Source organism: Phascolarctos cinereus, unplaced genomic scaffold, assembly GCF_003287225.1.
Source record: "Phascolarctos cinereus isolate Bilbo 61053 unplaced genomic scaffold, phaCin_HiC Scaffold_4;HRSCAF=312, whole genome shotgun sequence".
In the NCBI taxonomy this organism is placed as follows: Eukaryota; Metazoa; Chordata; class Mammalia; order Diprotodontia; family Phascolarctidae; genus Phascolarctos; species Phascolarctos cinereus.
This window is the reverse complement of record NW_027555847.1, coordinates 720303016-720327353: the sequence shown is the minus strand read 5'-3', so window position 1 is coordinate 720327353 and position 24338 is coordinate 720303016. Positions and strand designations below refer to the sequence as shown.

The 24338-nt window shown below is 47.0% G+C and overlaps 1 protein-coding gene across 6 annotated transcripts in view; it reads left to right on the top strand.

Moving 5' to 3' along the window:
- Positions 1-16215: 16215 nt before the first annotated feature.
- EIF4ENIF1 (eukaryotic translation initiation factor 4E nuclear import factor 1) overlaps positions 16216-24338 on the top strand; it is a 48632-nt gene continuing 40509 nt past the window's right edge. For 2 of the 6 annotated variants that reach the window (XM_020996388.2, XM_020996383.2), the window contains exons 1-2: positions 16216-16322; positions 17581-17706. In XM_020996388.2, coding sequence (XP_020852047.1) covers positions 17611-17706 — 96 coding nt within the window. In that variant the 5' untranslated portion in view covers positions 16216-16322; positions 17581-17610. Of the gene's footprint in view, positions 16323-16477; positions 16601-16667; positions 16829-17580; positions 17707-24338 lie in introns of those variants that run through there. The other 4 variants (XM_020996390.2, XM_020996389.2, XM_020996384.2 and 1 more) reach the window with 3 other exon arrangements.

Sequence of the window (24338 nt, the reverse complement as noted above, 5' to 3'; positions counted from 1 at the left end):
AACTATTGAAGTGCCCTCCTTCTACGGGCCTTCAGGGTCCTTTGTGGGTCTGAGAGTCCGGTGAGCGTGGAGTGTGACAAGTACTTTCAGGCACCCACGGGGCAGCCCCATGGGGAGGACCTTCTAACCAGCGCCCTGTAAACACAACATAGGGCCCTGCGGGGGTCGGAACCAACGAGACGAGAGCAGGCAGCGCGCTAGAGCGACCCTCGCGTCCCGGAATCATAGAGACGAGCGGCTCCGGCCGCGCTGGGAGTCCAGCGTCGGCTCTGCGCCCTCTGTGGTCGCGGAGGAATCTGGGCTCCTGGAGCCGGTCGTTGCCTTGTGGATTCCTCCTTTTGGTTTGTTTCGTGCAGCAACTCCTCCAATTTTTGGACTCCTAGAGAGGAACTTTCTAAAAACTTCGTAGATATATTCATTTGGAAGGTGAAAAAAATAACAAATCAGAGATTTATTAAAAAGATCTGGGTTCGAATTCTACTCAGCTCCTTCCTTTCTGTGTGCCTGGGGGCAAGTCACTAACCCTCTCTGAGCCTCCTGAGCAGAGAATTTAGAGGCTTCCTCCTAGAGGAAATTGAAAAATGGGTCAAGTTGCACTTTACCTCACCCTGTGGCTCCCTTACCCTCACTATATTTGTTCATTTAAGTTCAACAGACATTTATTAAGCACCTGCTGTATCCAGCCCTGAGCTAGACCCAGAACTGTGTTTTCTCAATGAAGAAACTCCCTCTGCTAATGTAGATTGGCACTTCTGCATTTCCTAGTCTTCCTGAGTTGCCTGGGAATGTTAAGGGGGGGTGGGGAAATATGAAAGTCCCTGCCCTCAGGGAGCTTAGATTCTATCAGGGGAAAATGTATACATATGTGAGTATATGCAAAAGAAATGGGGGGTGGGGTGGGGAGGGGGTGAGCCTGCCATCTCAGAATGCCTGGGTCTCCTTGTCTCACCCAGGCTGGCAGTGCAGGGGCCGATCAAGGATCCCAATTCTGGTCAGCTCAGGAGCTTGGGCCTGCTCTGTTTTTCCAACCTGAGGTGTGCCCCTTAGGGCAGCACGGTGGTCTCCCTGCTCCTGGGGGCTCAGAGTAGTGCTGGATCTAATGAGGACACCCGACCCGCTTAGCCCACAGCAGCTCACGGTTCCCAAGCTCAAGGGATCCACCTTTCTCTCAGCCTATACCCCAAAAGTTACTAGGCTGTCTTTTGTCTCTCTTTTGAAGCCCCTGCATTTATGCCTGGCATGTACTGGGTGCTTAATAAATTGATTACAAAGATATTGGTAACAGCTCTATTCATGGAGCTGTCCTTAGGGGAACTGTTAGACAAATTGTGGAACAGGAACGCCATGGACTATTCTTGGGCCATAAGAAAGGATGAAATGGATGATTTCAGAAGCTGGGAAGACTTTTTTTTTTACTTTTTAAAAAACTTTATTTACTATTATATTTTTCCCCAGTTACGGGTAAAAACAATTTTTAACATTCATTTTTAAAACTTTGAGTTCCAGATTCTCTCCCTTCCTTCCTTCCTCCCCACCCACCCTCATTGAGAATGTAAGCAATTCTATATAGGTTATACATTTGTATTCATGCAGAACACTTCCATAATAGTCATTTTGTGAAAGAAAATACAAACCAAAAACAACCCTCAAGAAAAATAAAGTGAAAAAAGTAAGCTGCAATCTGCATTCAGACACCACCAGTTCTTTCTCTGGGAATGGACAGCATTCTCCATCCTAAGTCCTTCAGAGTTGTCTCCGAGTGTTGTATTGCTGAGAATAGCTAAGTCGTTCACAGCTGATCATCTTACACTGTTGTAATGTAATGTAATGTAAATGTACACAGTACATTTCACTTGGCATCATCAGCCCAGGCAAGGCTCTCCAAGATTTTTCTGAGAGCATCCTGCTCATCATTTCTTATAACACAACAGTATTCCATCATGATCATATACCACAATTTGTTCAGCCATTCCCCAACTGATGGGCACCCCTTCAATTTCCATATCTTTGCCACCAGAAAAGAGCTGCTATAAATATTTTTGTCCATATAGGTCCTTTTCCTTTTTGGTTTCTTTTTTTTTTTTAATCTTCTTTGGGATACAGACCTAGAGGTGGTAGTGCTAGGTCAAAGGGTGTGTATGGTTTTGTAGCCCTTTGGGCATAGTTCCAAATTGCTCTCCAGAATGGTTGAATCAGTTCACAACTCTACCAACAATGCATTAATCTCATTTTTGCCACATCCCCTCCAACATTTGTCATTTACCTTTTCTGTCTACTAGCCATTCTAATAGGTATAAGGTAGTACCTCAGAATTGTTTTAATTTGCATCTCTTCAATCAATACTGGGTTAGAGCATTTTTTTTAATATGGTTATAGATAGCTTTGATTACTTCATCTGAAAATTGTTCGTATCTTTTGATCATTTATCAATCGAGGAATGGCTTTTACTTTTATAAATTTGACTCAATTCTCTATATGTTTGAGAAATGAGGCCTTTATCTGAGAAATTTGCTTCAAAAATTTTTTCACAGTTATTATTGCTACCTATATTTCCCTTCATCCTATTTCCTTCCTTACCCCACCCTGTTTATTCTATTCTCTATCTCTTTTCACTCTGTCATTCCTCAAAAGTGTTTTGCTTCTGACTACTCCTTCCCCTTATTTGTCCTCCCCTCTATCAACCCCTCTTCTTCTCTTATCTTCTTACCCTCCTACTTTTCTGTAGGGTGAGATAAAGTTCTATACCCAATTGAGTATATATGTTATTCACTCTTTGAGCCAATTCTGATGAGAGTAAGGTTCACTCACTCCCCTTCACCTCTCCCCTCTTCCTCTCCACTACAAAAGCTTTTCCTTGCCTCTTTTATATAAGATAATTTACACCATTTTACATGTCCCTTTCTCCCAGTACATTCCTCTTTCGCCTTTTAATTTTATTTTTAGATATCATCCCTTCATACTCAATTCACACCTGTGCCTTCTGTCTATATATACGCCTTCTATCTGCCCTAATAATGAGAAAATTCTTAAGAGTTGCAGGTATCTTCCCATGTAGGAATATAAACAGTTTAACCTTGTTAAATCCCCTACGCTTTCCCTTTCCTGTTTACCTTTTCATGCTTCTTTTGAGTCTTGTATTTGAAAGTCAAATGTTCTATTCAGCTCTGGTTTTTTCATCAAGAATGCTTGATGAACGGGCCCTGAAGTCAGGAGGACCTGAGTTCAGATCTGGCCTCAGACCAAACACTTGACACTTACTAGCTGTGTGGCCCTGGGCAAGTCACTTAACCCCAACTGCCTTAAAAAAAAAAAAAAAAAGAATGCTTGATGGGACACTCTTCTTCAGGGACAAGTTTGCATAATTACGTGCTTTTCAGGCTTCGTTTGTTTGTTGTGTTGTTTTATTCATCTTTTCAGTTTTTGGTTTCATTTAATTCTGTATACATCAGTTCATATCCTCTTATGTTTCTCTTAAAACTTCATATACTTCATAATTTCTTAAGGTACAATAATAATTCCATTATATTTATGTAAAATAGTTTGGTTAGCTATTCTAAAAACAATTACATCTATTTTGTTTCCACTTCTTTGCTATAATAAAAATGGTGACCACGTATAAAAAAAATGCTTGATGGAGGAGGAGCCAAGATGGCAGAGTAAAAGCAGTGACTTGCTTGAGCTGTCCCCCAAACCCCTCCAAATACCTGTAAAAATTGACTCTAAACAAATTCTATCACAGCAGAACCCACAAAAAGACAGAGTGAAACAAATTTCCAGCCCAAGACAACCTCGGTGGTTGACGGGAAAGGTCTGTGTCACCAGGCTGGGAGAGGAGCACAGTTTAGCGTGGGCCATGCAGGCAAAGATGGGACCCCAGCAAACCTGGAGCAGCCCTCAGGGGACTGAATCAGTGGCAGTTGTGGCAGTTTCCAGACTTCTCAACCCACAAATGCCAAAGACAGTTTAGAAGGTCAGTGGCAAAGGTCTGTCTGACCTGGGTGAAAGAGGAGCCCAGTTTAGCCCTGGCCCCAGCACAGCCCCAGGGCTGCCATGGCAGCTGCTTCCCGAGCTCTCGGCCCACAGATAGTGGCAGGATCTAGCAGCTGATCGGAGGAGGATTGCAGGGATCTCTTTGCTCATGCTGAGGCAGAACCCTGTTGCTTTGCCCACGCTTGGATCTGAGTCACAGTTCTGGGTGGCGGTCCTGAGACAAGGAGGAGTGCTGGTGTGGTGGAGCTTATAGTGGTGGTGCTGAGAGAATCCTCCTCACAGTTCCAAGTCAGAAAAGAGTGCTTGTGGTCACTCATAGTCCAGAGCACAGGCCAGGAAAGGAGTAAACACCTCACCCCTTATCATACCACCTTGGAAGATCTGAAAATTTGCAGGTCCCTAGACCCCTGAAGCTTGGGACAGTACACCCTCCACACTAGAAGCAGACCCCTACCTTAACAGAGTTTAAAACTCAAGTAATTGGCTGGGATCATGAGTAAACAGTGCAAAAAGAGTCAGACCATAGAAGATTACTTTGGTGGCAAAGAAGATCAAAACATACAACCAGAAGAAAACAACAAAGTCAAAGCTCCTACATCCAAAGAAGAATATGAATTGGTCTCAGGCCATGGAAGAGCTTAAAAAGGATTTTAAAAATCAAGTAAGAGAAGTAGAGGAAAAATTGGGAAGAGAAATAAGAGGGATGCAAGAAAATCATGAAAAACTAGTCATCAGCTTGGTAAAGGAGACCCAAAAAATACTGAAGAAAATAACCCCTTAAAAAATAGCCTAACCCAAGTGGCAAAAGAGGTCCAAAAAGCCAATGTGGAGAAGAATGCCCTAAAAAGCAGAACTGTCCAGATGGAAAAGGAGGGCCAAAAGCTCACTGGAGAAAATACTTCCTTGAATAAAAGCGAAACCAGAAAAGAGCAAAAGAACGTTCAAAAGGGGACACGTATTCAAAGCAGGGGTGGTACTATCCAACTAAATTAAATAGATACTTATATACACTTGTCCCAGCCTATTTCTTGACTCTTAACCATTTCTTAAAGTAGAGCGCGCATTGTCCCAAGCTTCAGGGCATTTGTGCAACTGTTTTCAGAGATACTTCTAGGGACCTCTAAATAATCAGTTCTTCCAAGGGGGTACGATTGAAGGCGAGATGTTTATTTCTCTTCTGGCCTGTGCTCTGGTCTGTGAGTGACCACAAGCATTCTTTTCTGCCCTGGAACTGTGAGGAGGGCTCCCGCAACACTGTGGCCATAAGCTCCAGGGTGCTGGTGCTCCTCCTCACCCTGGCACTGCCACCCAGGACCTGGATCAGAATATGGGCAAAGCAACAGAGTCCTGCCTCAGTGCTAGCAAAGAGAGCCCTGTGATCTCCTTCTAACCATTTATCGTCTGTGAGCTGAGAGTTGCTGCCGCTGCTAACTGAGTGGCTCCCAAGACTTGCTCCTCATTTCTGCGGCCAGTGCTGGGCTGGCATGGGTGGCCTGCACTAGACTGCACTCCACTCTCACCCAGGTGTGACAGACCTTCCCTGGTGACTTTCTAAGTTGTCTTGGGCTGGAAAATTATTTCACCCTGTCCTTTTATGGGTTCTGCTGGTCTAGGAATTGTTTTATGGCATTATTTAGAGGTGTTCAGAAGGGTTTGGAGGAGAGCTCAGGCAAGTCACTGCCCTTTCTCCGCCATCTGGCTCAGCTCTGCCAACCCTCCACCCCTCGCCCCACAAGACTTTTGTGAACTCATGTAGAACATAGGGTGCAGACAGAACCAGGTGAACAATTTATACAAACGATTACAACATTATAGAGGGAAACAACTTGGAAAGACTTTAGAATTCTATTCAACACAATGATAAAACATACCACTCACCTCCTGATGGAGAGGGGTGATGAACTCAAGATGCAGAAACACATAGCCAACACGTGAATTTGTTTTGCTGAACTATGCATCTATTTGTTAATTTTAATTTTTAAAATTGTTTTCAGAGTTTTTGTCTTAATTTTCTGGGGGGAGGGAAGTAGGAGGGACAGATGAGTAAAAGTTAACAAAACAAATGGAGTGGGAATGGCTCACGCATGGCACTTTGACTCTCCACTGCCCATTGGAGCACCGTGGGCCCAAGGCAGCGACGGCAGCCTGGACAGAGAGGGTTGAATGCTGGAGACCTTAGGCCAGTCACTGGACCTCAGTTTCCTCACCTGTAATGGGAGGATATTAGACCAAGTAGCCTCAGAACTTCCTTCCTGCTCCAGATGAATGGCTTTATGATCCTGGTGGGGCAGAAGCCATCTCCTTCCCCCTCCACAGCCCATACTCAAAGTCAACATTCTGGGTTTCAGGCCAGCACGAGGAAGTTTTGGGGGATGGCTTGCTTCTTGCTAGGTGATCCAATACTGAAAGGACATTTTGTTCCTTGGACATCCCTTCCACATATACCAGGTGTGGCAGAGAAGAGAAGGGGAGAGATGGGGAGAGATCAAAATGGAGGGAGAGATAGAAGAGATGGGGAGAAATAAGAGAAGGGGAGAGATGGAGAGAGATAAAAAGGAGAGATAGAGAAGGGGAGTGAGGGAGAGATAAAGAGGGAAAATAGAAAAAAGAGGGAGGAAGAAGAGGAGGGGGGAGATATAAAAAAGGGAAAAAGAAAAGAGAGACAGGGAAGAAGGGAGAGAGGAGGACAGAGAAGGAAAGGGAGAGGTAGAGAGGCAGAGGCTGAGGAATTTGCGAAGACACAATCAGACACAGATGCCCTTGGAGGGTTGGAAAGACCATTTCTGCCCCCCCCCCCACCAAAGCAAAAAGGCCTTTCCCTTGTCCTAACAGGCTCCACCATTTCTTTCACTGAAATCACAAAATAAGGCAAAACCCCCAACCCAGAGCATTTCTGACAAAGAGATCAATCATCAGCACTTATTAAGCACCTACTACGTGGCAGGCACTGTGCCAAGTGCTGGTTATACGAATATGAAAAAGAGAGACAGCTCCTCGGGACCATGGCCGAGCTGCACTTCAGGTGCAGGTGTGGAGCTCAGGGCCAGCCTCCAACGGGAAAGGCAGAGGCTAGCGATGAGGTGGAGGACCTAGGACAACGATAGTGAGGATGAGCTTGCGGGGACTTGGAGAAAAGTCCCAGAATAGTGCAGCCAGGTGAGAGATGAGGTGATACCAAAAAGACCTTTTCTGAAGATCCAACCAAGCCCAGCAGCTCTCATCAGTCATTTCCCAAAGTGAGCAGCCCTGTCAGGAAAGAGTCTGCACCCCTCATACGGGGGTGAGGACAAGCCATGAGGGAGAACTCCCAGCTGACTCAGTCGTTTCTGTCCAGGTGGCAGTCTAGATTCATTGATTCCTTCTCTTCCCTCCTTTCTCCAGAGTGGGCAGCATGTAAAACTCCCTCCCAGGGATTTCCTGTCAGTGCTGGAGCTAGTGTTTTTAGTACAATATTAAATAATAGTGATAATGGATAGAGACCCAACCTGGGCAAAAATGTCAGCTTCCAACACCGGGTACTGGACACGCATCCTGTGCAGGCAAGCCTAAGCCTGTGCCTTTGGCCTCTGGATACCTCTTTTGCTTTGTCTCTTTCCTCATTACAGGTGACCAGACTTTAACCCTGAGATGGCTGTTTCCAACGTGGGAGGTGACCTTGGGAACTGATGAGCTCTGGAGCTTCTGGTCCCTCATTTGGAGCTGCCTGGCGGCAAGAGGAGTCCTGGCATTGGAGATGCTGACCAGAGGAGAAACCCACCCTCTGGCTTAGCTGGCCAAAGGCCACAGACGGTGTGGGAGACTGGGCAGGGCCAAGTCAAAGGGCAAGAGCTGGCTCAATAGTCCTGCAAATGACTTTGTTTTCTTTTTGGCGCTCTAAGTCTCAGTCAATTGGGAGAGCAGAATGATAATTATGTCATTGCTTAATGTTTAAGTTTCCTTAATGCATGTTTCTGTGGCTTTGGCATTTTTTGTGTGGAGAAAATAAATAGCTTTCCATAATTGATCTATATTGGACATGAAGTACCTTTCTGCCCCTTTGGAAGAAGTCCTTAAAAATGAACCAAATTTAAACTTTAAGTGATTTCCCCTGGGGCTCAAGAGTGGGAGTGTAAACCAAATAGCTTGAGAAAACAAGCTTGATCCTTCTTTTTAGGGACCAGGCTCCTCTAGGAATGAATCCATTTTTTTTTGAGAGTGTCTAGACCTAAGAGTTAAAGAGTTTTGTCACGATAACTCACTGATCATAGGAAACAGTTATTTTCAACAACCCAAAAGGCACTTGGACATCACCAGATAGCCAATAGAGAAATCAGATTGATTATATGCTTTGCAACTTAAGGTGGAAAAGCTCTACAGTTAGTTAAAACAAGACTGTAGCTCGGACCATGAGCTTCTTATTGCAAAATTCAGACTTAAATTGAAGAACATAGGGAAAACCATCAGACCACACAGATCTGACCTAAATAACATCCCTTATGAATATGAAATGGAAGCAATAACTAGATTTAAGGGATTAGATCTGGTAGATACAGTGCCTGAAAAACTATGGACAGAGGTTCACAATACTGTACAGGAGGCAAAAAAACATTCCAAAGAAAAAAGAACAAGAAAGCAAAATGGTGGTCTGATGAGGCTTTACAAATAGCTGAGGAAAGAAGGAAAGCAAAAGGGAAAGGAGAAAAGGAAAGATTTACCCAAATGAATGCAGAATTCCAGAGAACACCAAGGAGAGATAAGAAGGTTTTCTTAAATACGGATTGCAAAGAATGAAAAGAAAACAATAGAATGGGAAAGACAAGAGATCTCTTCAAGAAAAAGGGAAAGTTTCATGCAAAAATAGACATGATAAAAGACAAAAGTGATAGGGACTTACCAGAAGCAGAAAAGATTAAGAAGAGATGGCAAGAATACACACATACACACACACACACACACACACACACACACACACACACACACAGGCGCGCGCAAAAAAACCCAAACAACTATTCAAGAAAGGTCTTAGCATCACTGATAATTACAATGGTGAGGTTACTGATCTAGAGCCAGATATCCTAGAGAATGAAGTCAAGTGGGCCTTACAGAAGCATTGCTAACAATAAGGCTAGTGGAGGTGATAGAATTCTAGCCGGGCTATTTAAAATCCTAAAATATTCTGCTGCTGAAGTGTTGCCCTCAATATGCCAGCAATTGTAGAAAACTGAACAGTGGTTACTGGACTGGAAAAGGAAAGTCTACCTCCCAATCCTAAAGAAGGGCAATGCCAAGGAATGTTCAAATTACCATACAATTGCTCTCATTTCACAAAGGGAATGGGGAAGACCTTATGTAGAAAATGGGATTATAGCTTGTAACTGAAGGAAGAGGAGAGAGAACTTTCCAGGCACAGGGGACAGACAGCCAGGGAAATGCCTAGAGTTAGAAGACAGTGTCTTGTGAAAGAAACAGTAAGGAAGCAGTACCACTGGATTGTACCTGAGTGGGTGGAGGGGTGTAAGGCAGGAGAAGGATAGAAAAGTTGCTTTGAATGCCCTTTGATCCTGGAGGTGACAAAGAGCCCCTGGAGTTTACTGAGTAGGGGAGCAAGGTGACATGATCAGACCTGTGCTTTAGGAAAATCCCTTTAGTGGTCGAATAGAGCAGAGGCTTGAGGCAGACAGACCCTGCAGCAGCCATTGCAATACTGAGGTGATGAGGGTCTGCACTAAGGTAGGGGCAGGGTCAGAGGAGAGAAGGAGGTGAATTCTGCAAAGGTGAAATTGGCAGGCCTTGGCGCCATATTGGATCTGGGGATGAAAGATAGTGAGAGTCCAGGATGACTCCTAGGCCAGGAGCGGAGAGATTGGGAGAAAGGTGGTACCTGCACAATAATAGGGAAGGTAGAAGAGGGAGGGTTTGGGGAAAAGATAATGAGTTTGGTTTTGGACTAAGATGTCTACCAGACATCCAGTTGAAGGTGTACAACAGGCACTTGGAGATGAGAGGCTGGAGGTCAGCCAAGAGTTTGAGGAAGGAAAGGGAGAATAAAGAAGAGAGCATAGAGATGGTAATGGAGTCCTTGGGAGCCAATGGATCAGCCCTAGCCAGCTGGGTGTGGTCTTCTTCAGTCTTCAGCTGCAGCATCACCCTGGTAATGGTGCTCTTCTCTTTCAAAAGGAATCATCTCTCATTGGGTAACCAGAACCAGACTCAGGGAGTCTGGAGAAACTAGGTTACTGCCAAGGCTCGAAACATCCACTTCTGCAGTGTCTTGGTTGGCGCCCCATACCCAAAGAAGGAAACAGAAAACAGAGGATGGCAGCTAGAGACTCTGCGTGCCGCCCAGGCCAGCACACGTCCCCCTATAGCCACTGTTGTTGCTGGAGGATGAGTGGGGGAAGGAAGGGAAGGGTTGAGACGAGAAATTTCTTCCCCACCCCTTGCTGGAAATCCAAGGGAAATAGAGCCCAGAAGACGACCTCAAAGGAGCCAGTTTTCTTCCATCCTGTAGTTCAGAGTAAGTGGCTCTTCCTGACTCAAGCTCTTCATCAGTGATCCTATGACTGAGCTGCTCTTCATCAGCAACACTACCACCCAATCATCGGGCACCCATCAAGAGCGGCTCTATCATCCCAGCAAGGCGCACGTCCAGCTACAAAAGGTCAGAGGGCATTCGGGGGCTTGCTTCTGGTTTCCAGCTTCAGGAGAGAAGGAGGAGGAGGACAACCCCACTTCAGGTTATTGAAGGAGGAGACTCTGGGAAAACATGAGAGGAACCAGTAGTCTCCATCACGTTCCTGTCCCTAGCTTGCTTCTCCAGAGAATGGATTGAATAAAGGCAACGTAGAGGGAACGCTCCTGACATCTTTGGGTGACCCCGAGCTGGAGGGACGATGGCTAACACAGTACTTGACAAACTGAGTAGTCCCAGAGATCATTACAGGCTAAAGTGCTGGGCTGGATTGAATAAGATGAAATCCAAAGGGATAAATGGAAAGTCTTATACAGGGTCTAAAAAATCAGTTTCTCAAGTGTAGGCTAGAAAAAGCATGGTTAGAGAAAGCATTATGAAACCTGAGGATCTGAAGAAAATTTAAAACTCATAGAATCTTAGATCTCAATCTGGAAGAGACATTGGCTGTCGCCTGTTCCAATCCCTTCATTATATAGATGAGGAAACAGAAGCTCAGAGAGTTGCCCAAGGTCACAAAGGTTGTAAGTGGCAGAGCAGGAATTCCAAGCCAGTTTTTCTGACTCATGTCCAGCCCCTTTCTACCTCACCCTGCTGCCTCCACCCAAGGATCTTGTCTTAACTACCTTTCTTTATTGGTAGGGAGAGTTCAATTTTGGGGTATGGCAAAGGAAGGCATTTCCAAAAATGACTGGGATGTAAAACACAAAACCTAAAGCCTATTTTTTAAAAAGAAGCATGTATTACAACATATAATAGATATAAATGAGATGATATAAATATAATATGTAATAATATAAAATAGTATGTATTAAAATATCTTTTACTGTAAAATATAAAACCTATTTTTAATTGGTTTAAAGGATTGGGGAAATTTAGAGAAAGAAAAGATGGGGAGGCATAATAGCTGTCTTCAAGTACCTGAAAGGAGACTAAATGGGTTCTGTTTGACCCCAGTGGATAGAACAAGAAACAATGGGAAGGGGAGGAATATGCAATAATTAGACACCTATTATTTGCCACACACTGTGCTAAGCACTTTAGAAATATCATCTCATTGGATCCTCACAACAGGCCTATGAGGAAGGGATTATTATTATCCCCATTTTGCAGATGAGGAAAATGAGACAAAGGTTAAGTGACTTGCCTAGGGTCACATAGAAAGTATGTGTCTGAGGTCAGATTTGAACTCAGATCATCCTGACTCCAGGCCTAGAGCTCCACCTCACATACCTCTAATGGGTAGAAGTTGCAAAGAGGTATATTCAAGCTTGATGTCAAAACAAGCTTCCTGACAGAGCTGCCCAACAGTGAAATGGGAGGCCTCAAGAGAGGATGGTTCGGGCAGCTAGGTGGTGCAATGGATATAGTACCAGCCGTGGATTCAGGAGGACTTGAGTTCAAATCTGGCCTCAGACACATAACATTTACTAGATGTGTGACCCTGGGCAAGTCATTTAACTTCATTGCCTAGCAAAAACAAACAGACAAAAAAGAGGGGATGGTTCCTCCTTACTGGGAGTCTTTAAGCAGAGGCCAGGCAACTACTTATTGTGGGGATTCCTTTCACATACAGGCTGGACTCAGAGGTCCCTTCCCACTCTCAGGTTCTCTGCTTTGTGGCAAACATATCTTTGCCAGCAAAGACGGTTTGACTGCAGTGGAAGCTTGCTTTTAGATTAGATTTGATCTTCATTCAATTCAACAGTCGTTCACTAAGTGCCTAACGAGTACAGAGCCCTGTGATCCTATCCTAAGAGGGTCAGTGTAAGGAAGTGTTCAGCGTGGAGAGGAAGAGACGTAGGCTTCAGCTGTCCGAAGGTTCTCCTGGGGAAGACAGCTTCCTCTTGGTCTGCTTGGCTCCAGGGGGCCCACGGAGGTGACAGTTCAGACTTCATTTCCACATACGGAAGAGCTGACCTTTTTAAGAGATATAAATGTTTAATACCTAAAAATAAAAGATTATGGATCCATAGACATGTTGTTATTTTTGCCTGATTTTAATTTTTTTTTCACTCATCAAACATTTATTTTTTTTTCTCCCTTCTAGTTCTTATCACTTCCCACATTGAGGGGGAAACCCCCTTGTAACAAATTAGTCAGGTGAAACAAATGCCCGAATTGGCCACATCCAGAAATGTGCATCTCCTTCTGCCCAGGAGGCCTCTCTGTTAGGAAGTCGTGAGTGTTCTTTTTCATTGTACTCTGGAAACATGTTGATCATGGCATTGATCAGAATTCTTTAAATCTTTCAGAATCATTTGATTTTACACTATTGATGTTACAGTTCAAATGGTTCTCTTGGGGGCATCAAGGCGGTATAGTAGATAGAGCTCTGGCCTTGGAGTCAGAAGTCCGGCCTTAGACACTTGACACTTACTAGCTGTGTGACCCTGGGCAAGTCACTTAATCCCAATTGCCTCACCAAAAAAAGCAAATGGTTCTCCTGGTTCTACTCACTTCACTCTGCATCAGTTCATATAAATATTCCCAGGGTTCTCTGAAACCATCCCTTTTATCATTTCTTACAAAAGAAGACTGTTCCATTTCATTCACATGCCATGACCGGTTCAGCCATTCTCCAATTAATGAGCACCCCTTTAATTTCCAGCTTTTTTGCCACTGCTAAAAGAGCTGCTATAAATGTCTCTGCTTTGTTCTCCAAGAGGACCATGGTATCAGAGGAATGATGACATGACTTGCAATTGACTTTATTTTGAGTGAGGGAAGGCTGTGCAAAGTCACCAGCCTCACTTTCTCCTCCAGAGCCATCTGGGTCCAGTGGCCAGATATTCATCAGGATGACTTGGGGATAGCTCAGGATGCAATGGGACCCTGGCCTTTTCCTAGTAGAGGTATCAATAGTTCAAAAAGTATGCACAGTTTAATAGCTTTTTCGGCATAGTTTCAAACTGCTTTCCAGAGTGGCTAGAGTAATCCAGGTCTACTAACAATGCATGGATGTGCTTGCTTTCTCCCAGCCCCTCCAGCATGTACTTTCCCTTTTTTTTAGGTGGGGGTGTCAGTTTCACCAATCTGATGGGTGTTAGATAGAACCTCAGACCTGCCTTCATTTGCATGTCCCTAATTATCAGTAATTGAGAGCCCCAGGGGTTTTTGTTTGTTTGTTTGTTTGTTTTTAGGCAATTGGGGTTAAGTCACTTGCCCAGGGTCACACAGCTAGTGAGTGTCAAGTGTTTGGTTTGAGGCTAGATTTGAACTCAGGTCCTCCTGATTTCAAGGCCGGTGTTCTACCCACTGCGCCACCTAGCCACCCCCCCAGGGGCTTTTAAGGAAGAGTTTTTTAACAATTACAGCTGCCTCCAAAAGTAAAGGATTGCATCACGAGGTCTTATTAGGGGGGTGATGGAACTATTTTAACAGTCTCCAGAGAGCAGGCTGTCAAATTTTCAGTGTGAGCATTTACACCTGGGAAATTAGCACTGGATTTGTTGAGCATCTTCACTCATTTTTCCTGCAGAGTCAGTTAAAACGTTTACCAGGATATCACCGTCTGAACCCCTCTCCATGGACAATCAGTCGGAGCTGGGCCTGGAGTCAGAAAGACTTGAGTTCAAATCCAGCCTCACACATTTACTAGCTGTGTGGACCTGGACAAGTCACTTCACCTGTTTGTCTCAGTTTCCTCAATTGTAAAATTAGGATAAGAACAGCAGCAATCTCACAATGCCGTTGCGAGGATCCAGTGAGATATCTGGAAAACTTGTGTAGCAGGTGCTGCATAAATCTTTATTCACTTCTCTCTTTCCCCTGCCCTCATCAATGGACCAGTCCAAACAGAGGGAGGTTATATTATAGAGAGGATGCATGCTTTAGACAGGAGTTGAAGAGGACCTGGATTCAAATCCAGCCACTGATAGTGCCGCTGCGAGATGTTGGGCAAATCCTTTAGACTCCATGGGCCTTGGTTTCCTCATTTTATAAATGAGGGCCTTGGCCCGAGGGGTCCCTTCCAGCTCAAAGACCTTTAACATCCCTTCCAAGCCTAAGATTCGAAGGTCAATTGCCCTTAGTAGGTGCTTACTAACCCTTAAATGAATGCATGATGACCCCCTGCTCCTGGGGGAAGCCTTCCCTCCATTATTCCCTATTTATCCCCTATATAGTTTGCTGTGTAGATGATCATTTGCATGTTGGCGCTCTCCCCTGCCCTCTACGGATTGTAAGCTCCTGGAGGGCAGGGACTGTCATATTTGCCTCTTTTTGTACCCCCATCTCCTGGCATCTAGGAGGTGCTTAGTAAATGTTGATTGAATTGTGGGAGGGTAGGAAGTTTGGGATTCTCCTCTCCCAGAGGGCCCGAGCTGTTTCCTTTTCCTAGCCCTTGGTACATAGTAGGCGTTTAATAAACGCTTGAGAAGGAATGACAGTCCTACCCTGGCGGACCTCAGACCTGGAGGTGCTAAAGCGCGAGCCCAGGCGCCTAATAAATGGTGACTCGACTTTCCACCCATTTCTGACCCTATCCTAAGAACATTTCCCCGTTAACGCCTTTGGGCCTCGGTTGCCCAGTCTGTAAAACGAGGAAGTTGGATTGGATTCAGTGAGACGGAATGAGTAGGTATTAGGCGCCTGCTGTAAGCACGGCGGGGTCGGGGTGGGCGTAGGGAGAGGGGAGAGAGGCAGGAAAGCCGTTCAGAAGCCCGGGGACGTTCGACTCTCACTTCAGGGATCCGGCTCCTCCCTTCTCCCCCTTCCCAATCAAGCGCCAGCCCCCCGCGCGCGTGCACAAGTAGACGCAAGGACGGACGCGCGCGCCCGAGGCCCGGCCTAAGACGGGCCGCCCTCCCGCCGCGCGCGCCCGGCCCTGGGGCCTGCCCTCGCTAAACGCCTGAGGGGCCATCGCCCCCCCCACCATTCCCTTTCCAACCATGGCTGGACGGGCTCCTTCACCTCCCACTTGCGAGTCCTCCTTTTGACGCCTGCCCCCCCCGGGGATGGGCAGTCAGCCAAAGAGCGCGAGTTCTCCCTCTCAAGACTACCCTTTTCTCATGTTATTTTGAAAGACTTGCATTTTCTACTCAGGCACCTCCGAGGACACCTCGGGGGGGGGGGTCAGCCGTGGCGGCGCAGGCGCAGAAGCCGGTGCGTGGAGGGAGTTATTAGAGGGGCGGGGAAAAGGGGCGGAGTGAAGGCCCCAGTTACGGCGGCTGAGGGGAGACAGATCCAGAGCGCAGAAAAAGAAACAAGCGAAGCGAGTTGGCGCTCGGGGTCGGGGAGGGTGGGGCGGGAGTAGGGCCAGGCTCGACTAGCGCCTGGGGAGGGGCAGCCGGGCTCGAGAGCGCGCGCGCGCGCGCGGGGGGGGCTGCGGCTGCGCGGGGGCCCACGGCAGGCTCGAGGCGACCCTCGCTCCCCTCGACCTCCCTGCGCACGCGCTGTCGCGCTCACGCTCGCTCGGGGCGCGAGGCGCAGCCAGGCGGGCAGGAGAGCTAGCGGGCGGGCCGGGGGCAGCCGAGGGGCCGGGCCGGGGCCGAAGCCGAGGAGGGCCGGACGAGCACAGGGCGGCAGCACGGCGGCCGTGACGGTGGCGGCGGCGGCGGCGGCGGCGGCGGCGCCGGGGCCGGGGCCTGGGCCGAGCCCGGCCCGAGGCGCTGCCGAGGGGCTCCTCTCGTCGTCCCTGCCCGCCTCCCTCTTCCGCACGGTGAGTGCGCGGCCCGGCCCCCGGGAGGAGGGGCCTCCGGGCCGGCCGGGCGTCCGCCTCGGCCCGGGAGGGGGGGGGTCTTCGGGGTACGACCCGAGCCCCGGAAGCTCTGCGCGCAGGCTTCCTCTCCTGCCCCGAGAGGGCTGACCCTCTAGGGGCGAGTCCAGGGAGGGGCCGAGGGGGCAGGCCGAGTGTCCTCCCCCCCCCCCCGGCCACGGGGCGGGGGCGGGGCCCTGACGGGGTGGGCAGAGGGCCTCCCCGCTGCACTCCTTCGCTAGGTAGGCTGTTGCTGGCAGCGAGGGCGGGGTCGCTTCAGGGGCCCGAGGAGGGGAAGCCCTGGCTTTCCGGCTCCCGAAGCGCTCGGCTTGGGGGCCGGTCCATGTGTCCGAGCTGAGGTCCCCAGGGAGGCCCCGGTCAGCCCGAAGCCGGAGGAGCTTTTCTCCTGGGACGCTTTGCAGCTCCTTGGCAAGCCCCGTCAGGAGAAACTGAGGCTTTTTCGGGTGGAGGTGGGGCAGCAGCGCTTGGCTCACTCTGGCGGGTCTGAGTTGTTTTGGACAGCCAGGGGTCATGCAGGAGAAGGCCAGACTTTGGCCCTGGCGAGGTGAAGCCTCCCTTCAGTGATACACAAACTGTGTGTGTGCGCAAGAATAGAGGGTTTGCAGAGAGGGTTCCCTTCTTCCTCTCACGGGAAGGCAGGAGTGGGGGGGGTCCAGTAGGGAACTCAAAGCCTGCAGAGGCTTAGACCTATCTGAGAAGCCTAGATTGTCTTCTCTCCCAGGTTGGGGCTAGGGATCTCTTTGCTCAGGAGGGCCTGCTTAGTCCGTGTCTAAAGTCTGGAAACAAATAGCTCTTATTAAAACTGGGACATACAGTTGGAACTAGTTGTGGTTTTGTGCTGATTTGGGGGAAAGTTTTCTCTGAGTTTGCCGCCTCTTTCTTCTCCGTGGAACTCCCCTACCACTCTTCTGTGGCGGTGACTAACCTTTCGGTTGCTCTGTGCTGACTGCCGTAGGGCTGTGCACTCTTCAGTGAGCTAAGTGCCTGTTTCTGCTGTCCTTTTCGCGCTTTGTTCTAAATGTCTCCTAACCTTTAAGGCGAGGCGTATCCACCTCTGTTCCAGGTTTGTTCTGCATTCTGAGAATAGCTGTTTTTTCCTCTCAAGTTAACTCTTAGGAGGGAAGGAACACTTTAGAGGAACAAAAGCTACAGAAGTGGACTTGTAGAGCGAGCAATAAACCTGTGCTGGCTTTCTTTTCAGGTGCATAGAGTTAAGGATCCACAAATAACCATGGATAGAAGAGGTGTGGGAGAAACTGAAAATGGTGAAGCCTTCCTTGACCTGAAGAAGCTCCCGGCATCAAAAGCCCCACATCGTTACACAAAAGTAGGCTTTGCTCCTCATAGTTTGCTTTACAGGTTGGAGGAAAGCGACAGATCGGGTGCCCGTGCTATTAAGTGAAAAAACCGCTTAGCACTAGTATTCCTCTCAACTGTATATTGTAAATGGTTTTACGTGTCGGGTGACGTTTTTGAATTGTGCAGCTGGTTAAGAAAATTTATGCCTGTTTTAGACCTGAGCAGTTTACAGCTGAGGGGGATCTTCTCCAGTCCTCTGTGAATCCTGGCAGGTAGATGCATACTGTTTATTGGCCGTGCTTTGTAAATTCTGCAAACATTCTCTAACTAGCATGTTGTTGGTTCAGATAATCGTGTAAGGACTGAGCGCTCAGTGTTTGACAAAATATGAGTGTCCCGTGTGGTAGGAGTGTTCTCTTAGGAGGTGACGTCCTTCCTGAAAGGAATGCTGTCTAGTGTGCTTGTCCAGATTAATGAGGTGTCAGAGGTTTACTCTTTTTTCTTTTCCTTGTTTTTCCTTGCATTCTAATTAGGCACAGGAAACATTTTTTAAAAATTTTGTGACTGTTACACAAAATGTTACAGATGGGCACGGGAAATGTTTTAAAAAAATTTTTGTGATGGTTACAGGTGAAAGATCCTGTAGTACATTTATAATTCTTACCTTGATCCCTTCCATTTTTCCTAGGGCAAAAACTTTGCTTTCTGACTTTCCTACTCCACCTTTATTTTCAACGGTGTAAAGAGGGGGAGGGGGAGGGGGCCTGCCAGGTGGGTCTAAGGAGGTTGACAGGGCTCCATGACACTTCTCTAGTATTGCCTGTAGAGCCCACGGGACATAGTAGTGTTCGTGAGACTATCTGGAGTGCTTTAACACAGTTCATATTTTTGCATTGTTGGAAGAAATTCTCTTCTCACCCGTGGTCTTTCCCCAGATTAGACCTAATTGAGAAGTTAAGGGATCTGTTGTGAAGTGGTTGAGGTTCAAGTGAGGACAAATGTGAAGGGCCGGAGCTGCACCAGCTGCTGGTGAGCAGCTCATGGCCAGGTCTCCTCTGTGGCTGCTGATGCTATTTGTTGAGCGGTTTTCCCCCCTGCTTTCTGCCTCTGGCTCACCATCCCCACTCTTGTGTTAAAAAAAAAAAAAGTTAGCATAAAAGTGGTTTGACTCCATATACCCTTTTTTGTTTGTGGTGGGTTTTTTTGTTTTGTTTTATATTCCTGGAAGCCTGAACCACAAAGCCTTTTGTTCCAAAGTGCACAGTCTTTGTTATTTAACAGGTTGTTCTGATAGCTACAAAGGAGGTGCAGCTGGGTGGCAGAGTGGATCGAGGGGAGCACTGGCCCTTGAGTCAGCAGGACCTGAGCTCAAATCCTGCTTTGAGCATTTACTAGCTATGTGACCCTGGGCAAGTCACTTAATCCCAGTTGCTTCCTCTTCTCCACCCTCCCCCCAAAAAAAAGAAAAAGAAAGAAAGATAAATACAAAGGCTGTAGTTGTTGAACAAGAATGGCAGACGTGATTTTTCTAGTAGATTCTGGTCTTGGCTGAATTTTCCCTCTTTCGAGCTTGTTGACTTGATAGGTACCCATTGTGGTAGCTTTGAAAATGCCTTTCTGGCGTGCTTCGTGTTTTGATTTATCATCTATAGACATTATTGTTAGTCATGTTTGAAAAGCTTGTTATACACTGGGGGGAGGTGACTTTTTTCCATATGTAAAAATTTGTGTCAAAGAAATGTGGTTTTGAAACACTTTGTTATTAGTCAGGAACTTCAGGGCTACTTCACAAGGTTGTTTTCAGAGAGGACAACAGTGAATTGATTGCTTCCTCATAGAGGAGGTATTGGAGCAGAGGCTGGGGTTCATGGCTCTGTCTCACAATTTCAGCGCCTTTATCACTCCAGCTGTCTCCCAGCTGCAAAAAGAACCTCCAGCTGCACATTTCAGGTCTGGCGAGAAGGTAATTGTGCCATGTTTCAGAAGTGTCATTCAGATCTTTTTTGAGTGGACACAGTTGTTTTACTAAAATGTGCCTGTGGGAAATAAAACAGTTCGGTTCACAATCCATTTATCTTCCTGCTGCCTATCCCTCATCATTGAGTCATTGAATGTTGGTTTTATCTGAAGTGTGTCCTTAGAGCATTGGGTTTAGAGACCCCAGAAGTAGGTTCCTGTCCTGCCCGAAGCTACCTGTGGGACCTTGAACAAGTCACTTCTTGTGGACCTCAGTTTCCAGCTGGGAAATAGGAATTGGTCATCTAAGGTCCTTGGTGTTTCTAAATCCTGTGATTCTTGACTTTGTGTCTCAATTATCAAGGCATTAAGTTTAATTTAAAACAGTTCAGCTTGGAGGGATCTCCAAAACTGGCTTCAGGAATCTGTTTTCCTTGTGTGTAAGAGATCCTTAGACTACACCTTAATCTGACTACATCTTGGAAAGTACAGCAGTTTTTAACTATCAAAATGTAGTGAGCCTGCCCTGATTGAACTGGGGCAGTATCAGGTGGACTTCAGCATCAGCTCCTTGGTATATACGAGTGGTTGTGGAAAAAATAGCATCACAGACTTTTTTCTGAGTCAGATGACGTCAAAGGTAATTCCTCTTCATTTCCTTAGGCACTCTTCCCCCATATACCAGGTGTTTCTACAGTGAAAGTGTCAGATAGTAAGTACAACGGTGTCAGTGGTATGTTGTTATTGGGGTGGGGGAGAAGATGCATGTGATGTGTTAAAAGCAAGAGAAATGACTGTTGGAAGGGAACAAGCTTTTGCTACCAGGCGTGGCTGTTCCTTCCCTTGGGTTATAGGAATCAAGTGCTTAGTAGTTCATGCTTGGCTTTTCCTCCCGTAATGGATGAAGGGGCAAGTGTGGTAGTGTTCTGGATTCAGATTCTGCCTCTTACTAGCTCTGTTGTCCTGGGTAGTTCCCCAGTCCATCTTCCTTCCTCAGTTGGAGAGACCTTGTTTCAGAGGTGGAGGGAGTTCCCATACCATAGCATGCCAACTAAATTACATTGAATACAAAAGTTTGCACTTGAATGCTTCAAGATTTTCTCATATTGGATACATGAAATAAAATTTTGCCAAGAACTAAGTGGAAAGGCTGATGTGCATAATTAAAATTCAGATGCTAAAGTCTCCACTGAGATGACTCAACCATCTTTATATCTTAGATACTGGTCTGCTTGCCTTTGGTTAACCTGTGGATTGTTGGAAGTCTTGGTGGAGGTGACTTGACTATGAGAAATTAATCATATTTTCTCCTTGGACAGATGTTAAAGAGTTATTTTATGCATTTTTTTTTTGCAAGACACTTTGTAAATTTTTTTTTCTTTTTGGTGAGTCAGTTGGGATCAAGTGACTTGCCCAGAGTCGCACAGCTAGGAAGTATTTGTCTGAGGCCAGATTTGAACTCAAGTCCTCCTGACTCCAGGGCCGGTGCTGTATCCACTGCGCCACCTAGCCGCTCGTAGATATATTTTTAAAGTATGTTCCCAAACATCCTTTTGTTTTAGGGACTTGAGATAATCTAGGTCAGGCCTTTCACTTGAAAGAAACTCCTGGCCAGGAAGTGGCCCAGCGTAAAGTCAGCATCTTCAGGAACAGAGCCGCTCTCTCTCTGACTTTGTCCTGAGCAGCCTGCCTGTCACCTTCACAGTTAATTGTCGGGAGGCAGAGGCCTATGTCCATAGGCTGCAGTCTCTGTCTGTTTTGGTCATTTCTGCTTGTTAGTGCCTCTGAAATGGCAGGGTCTTATAAGTTTCTTTTCTTCGCCTGGCTAGGAATCTGGAAAAGGTTCATAGGAGACCTGCCAGGTAGAAAGGACTCCAGAGGCCATCAGAAGCACAGTGACCTACCCAAGGTCGCGCAGAGAATGGAGAGGAGGCTTGAACCCAGGCCCCTGGGACTTCTCATCCAGGGCTTCCCAGGGGAACGGGGCAAGTGAAAGTGGGTGTTCATAGTTTGACTCAAGAAATGGAAATCTGATCGAGGCCCTTGTGTTTATTCAGAAGAGGATGCCGATTGTTGGCGAATCTGAACTTACCCTACTGTTTGTTGCCCACTGGCTTGGAGATGCTGTGAGCTGCCTTTTTTAGCCATGATGTTAGGCGAGCTGATCAAAAGCAGCCCCCAAGTTTGGCCCCTCCCCCACCTCGGAGGCGTTCAGGTCTGAGTTTGAGTTCAAGTTCCGGTGGACCATTCTATGCCGGCAATGCCTCTCCTTTCCTTGGGGAGAGAGAGGTGCAGGGAGCATTGCTTAGGGCTCTGCGAGTGGGGTGTGGAGGTCTAGGGCTCAAGCAAAGACTTGTGGTGATGGGGGGAGCTCGATAGCCAAAGTTGTGTGTTTATTCCCATTCTGTGCCTTCCGTTTTCCTTTGGGGCATGTGCAGCTCTCAGTTTTGGGTTTTTTTTTTTATGAGAAGTGGGTATCGCCCATATTCTGTAAAGAACAATTCTTGTTCAGTATGACCTGAACGCATGTCCATGGCGAGGCACTGTGCTTAGCCCTGCCCTTAAGGAAGCCCCATTGGGACAGTAACTCTGGAATCCCAGAGCTGAGGCACTGAGGGTTTTGGGAGGAAGTGATGGCTCAAGAAAGGCAGGGTTTGGGGAAACTTACATAGGTAGAGATAGGGGGTCCACGGTTCCAGGCACAGAGGAAGCTGACATCTAGGTGTGGAGCTGGGAGATGGAGGGGCCTGCCTTAGGAACAAGAGCAGGTAGAGGTTGCTGTAGCTGGATGTTAGATACAATGAAACTTCCGCTAATAGAAGATACATTCTAGTGACATACTTGGCCAGAAAAATAACGAAAATATCGAGTGTGCCAGAAAGAAGGGCGCACACATCATAGAGGCCCTGGGTAGAGGGCAGGGGCCACCAGGACTCAGTGGATAGTAGATGGAGAGTCCTGGAAGAGGGGAGGGGCCTGCTTCATGTCCTGTCTGTGTTTAAAAAAAAAAAAAGAGGCCAAGTGATGAGCAGCAGGCCCCCTCTGTAGCAGACCATAGATGAGACCTTTGAGGAAACCATTCCCTGCCCGCTGTCCTCACCCCATTCTCCCAGCCAGGCCCAGCTAGATCTCATGTGATTCCTGGGTTCCCCTCACCTAATCACTTTACCCAGGCCAGTATGATGACTGAACTGGGGGATTTCATTGGTATAAGGAACTCCCTGTAACAATAGCAACAACAGTAATAACGGACATTTATATAGTATTTTAAGATTTGCAAAATGCTTTACAGTTATCTCATTTGGGATGGTTATGTAGGTAGCAGAAGGAGACAGAACAGCCCTGGGTGATAAGGGGGCATTTTTATCATTTTGTGGGTGAGGAGACTGGTAGACAGGGTAAGTGACTTGCCCAGGGTCAAATGGCTAGTGAGTAGAGGCTGGATTTGAACCCAGTTTTCCTGACTCTGGGCCCAGGGGTCTGTGCCACCCCCTAGTGGCCAGTAATGATGCAAGTAGATGCCTCTGCTTGCTGGGCAGCCCCGATCTTCTTGATCCCCAGGGCATCTCCCTCCCTTCTCCATGTGCTACCTTCTCTCTGGGGAAGAACTGTCCGGAGGAAGATGGGTGAATGTATCCAGGCCTAAAATCAGGAAGTGATAACAATTAATTTCATCTTTTTCCCACTTATCTTTCAATTTTGTGATGCGGTTTTTGTGTCACCTTCATTCTCAAATACATCTTTCCTGTTCCTCCTGCCCACATAACTGTCTCTTGGAACAAAAACAAGGGAGGTAAGGAAGGCAGTTCATCGAAAGTGACCAACACACGGACAAGTTGGGAGTGCACTGGCCACCCCCGATGGCCCCCACCTCTGCCAGGAAGGGATGGGTGGCCTCTTTATCATCAAGCTTGTCATTTTTTATTCATTCATTCATTCATTCATTCAGTGAGGTGATTGGGGTTGAGTGACTTGCCAGAGTCACACAGCTAGTGAGTATCATGTGTCTGAGGCCAGGTTTGAACTCGGGTCCTTCTGACTCCAGGGCTGGTGCTGTGCCCACTGCGCCACCTAGCTGCCCCTTCTTGTCTCCTTAGAGGGCCCCAAGGAGAGCCCCTCCCATGTGTCCTGCTCACACTGGTTTGTATGTGGTTGTTTGCGGGTGCTGCTGCCCCTGAGGGCAGGGGCTCTTTGTTCCTGCCTTGCTTGGAATCTCCAGCACTTAGCACAGTGCCTGACACATAGTAGGTGCTTAATAAAAGCTTATGGCCTTGACTCTCTTTTGGTTAGAGCTTGGTCATTTTAAGGGAGGCAGTGTAAATAGCACTCATTTTCTCTCCCTTTTAAAAAACTTCCTTGTCTGTTGCATGTGTTGTTTTCTTGGTTCTCACTCTGCAACAGTTTAAATAAGTCTTCTGACACTTCTGTGGGTTCTTCATATTCATGTATGGCACAATAGCTTGTTTTTAATAGTGATGAATGGGTGGAAGGAAGAGGGTATTAGGTGCCAGGGGTCCTGGGGCTGAGAAAGGAGAGCAAGTAGTTTGAGAAAATGGCAGTTGTGTTTGGGGCCCCTCTGTTCTCTGCAAATGGAAGCTGTTCAGTAGAGGCAGAGGAGCTGCATTTGTCATGAAGCTGGCTACAGGTGGTGTTGCTCCTCCAACAAGAAGATGTGGGTTTTTTTTAAACAATGGACTTTTTTCC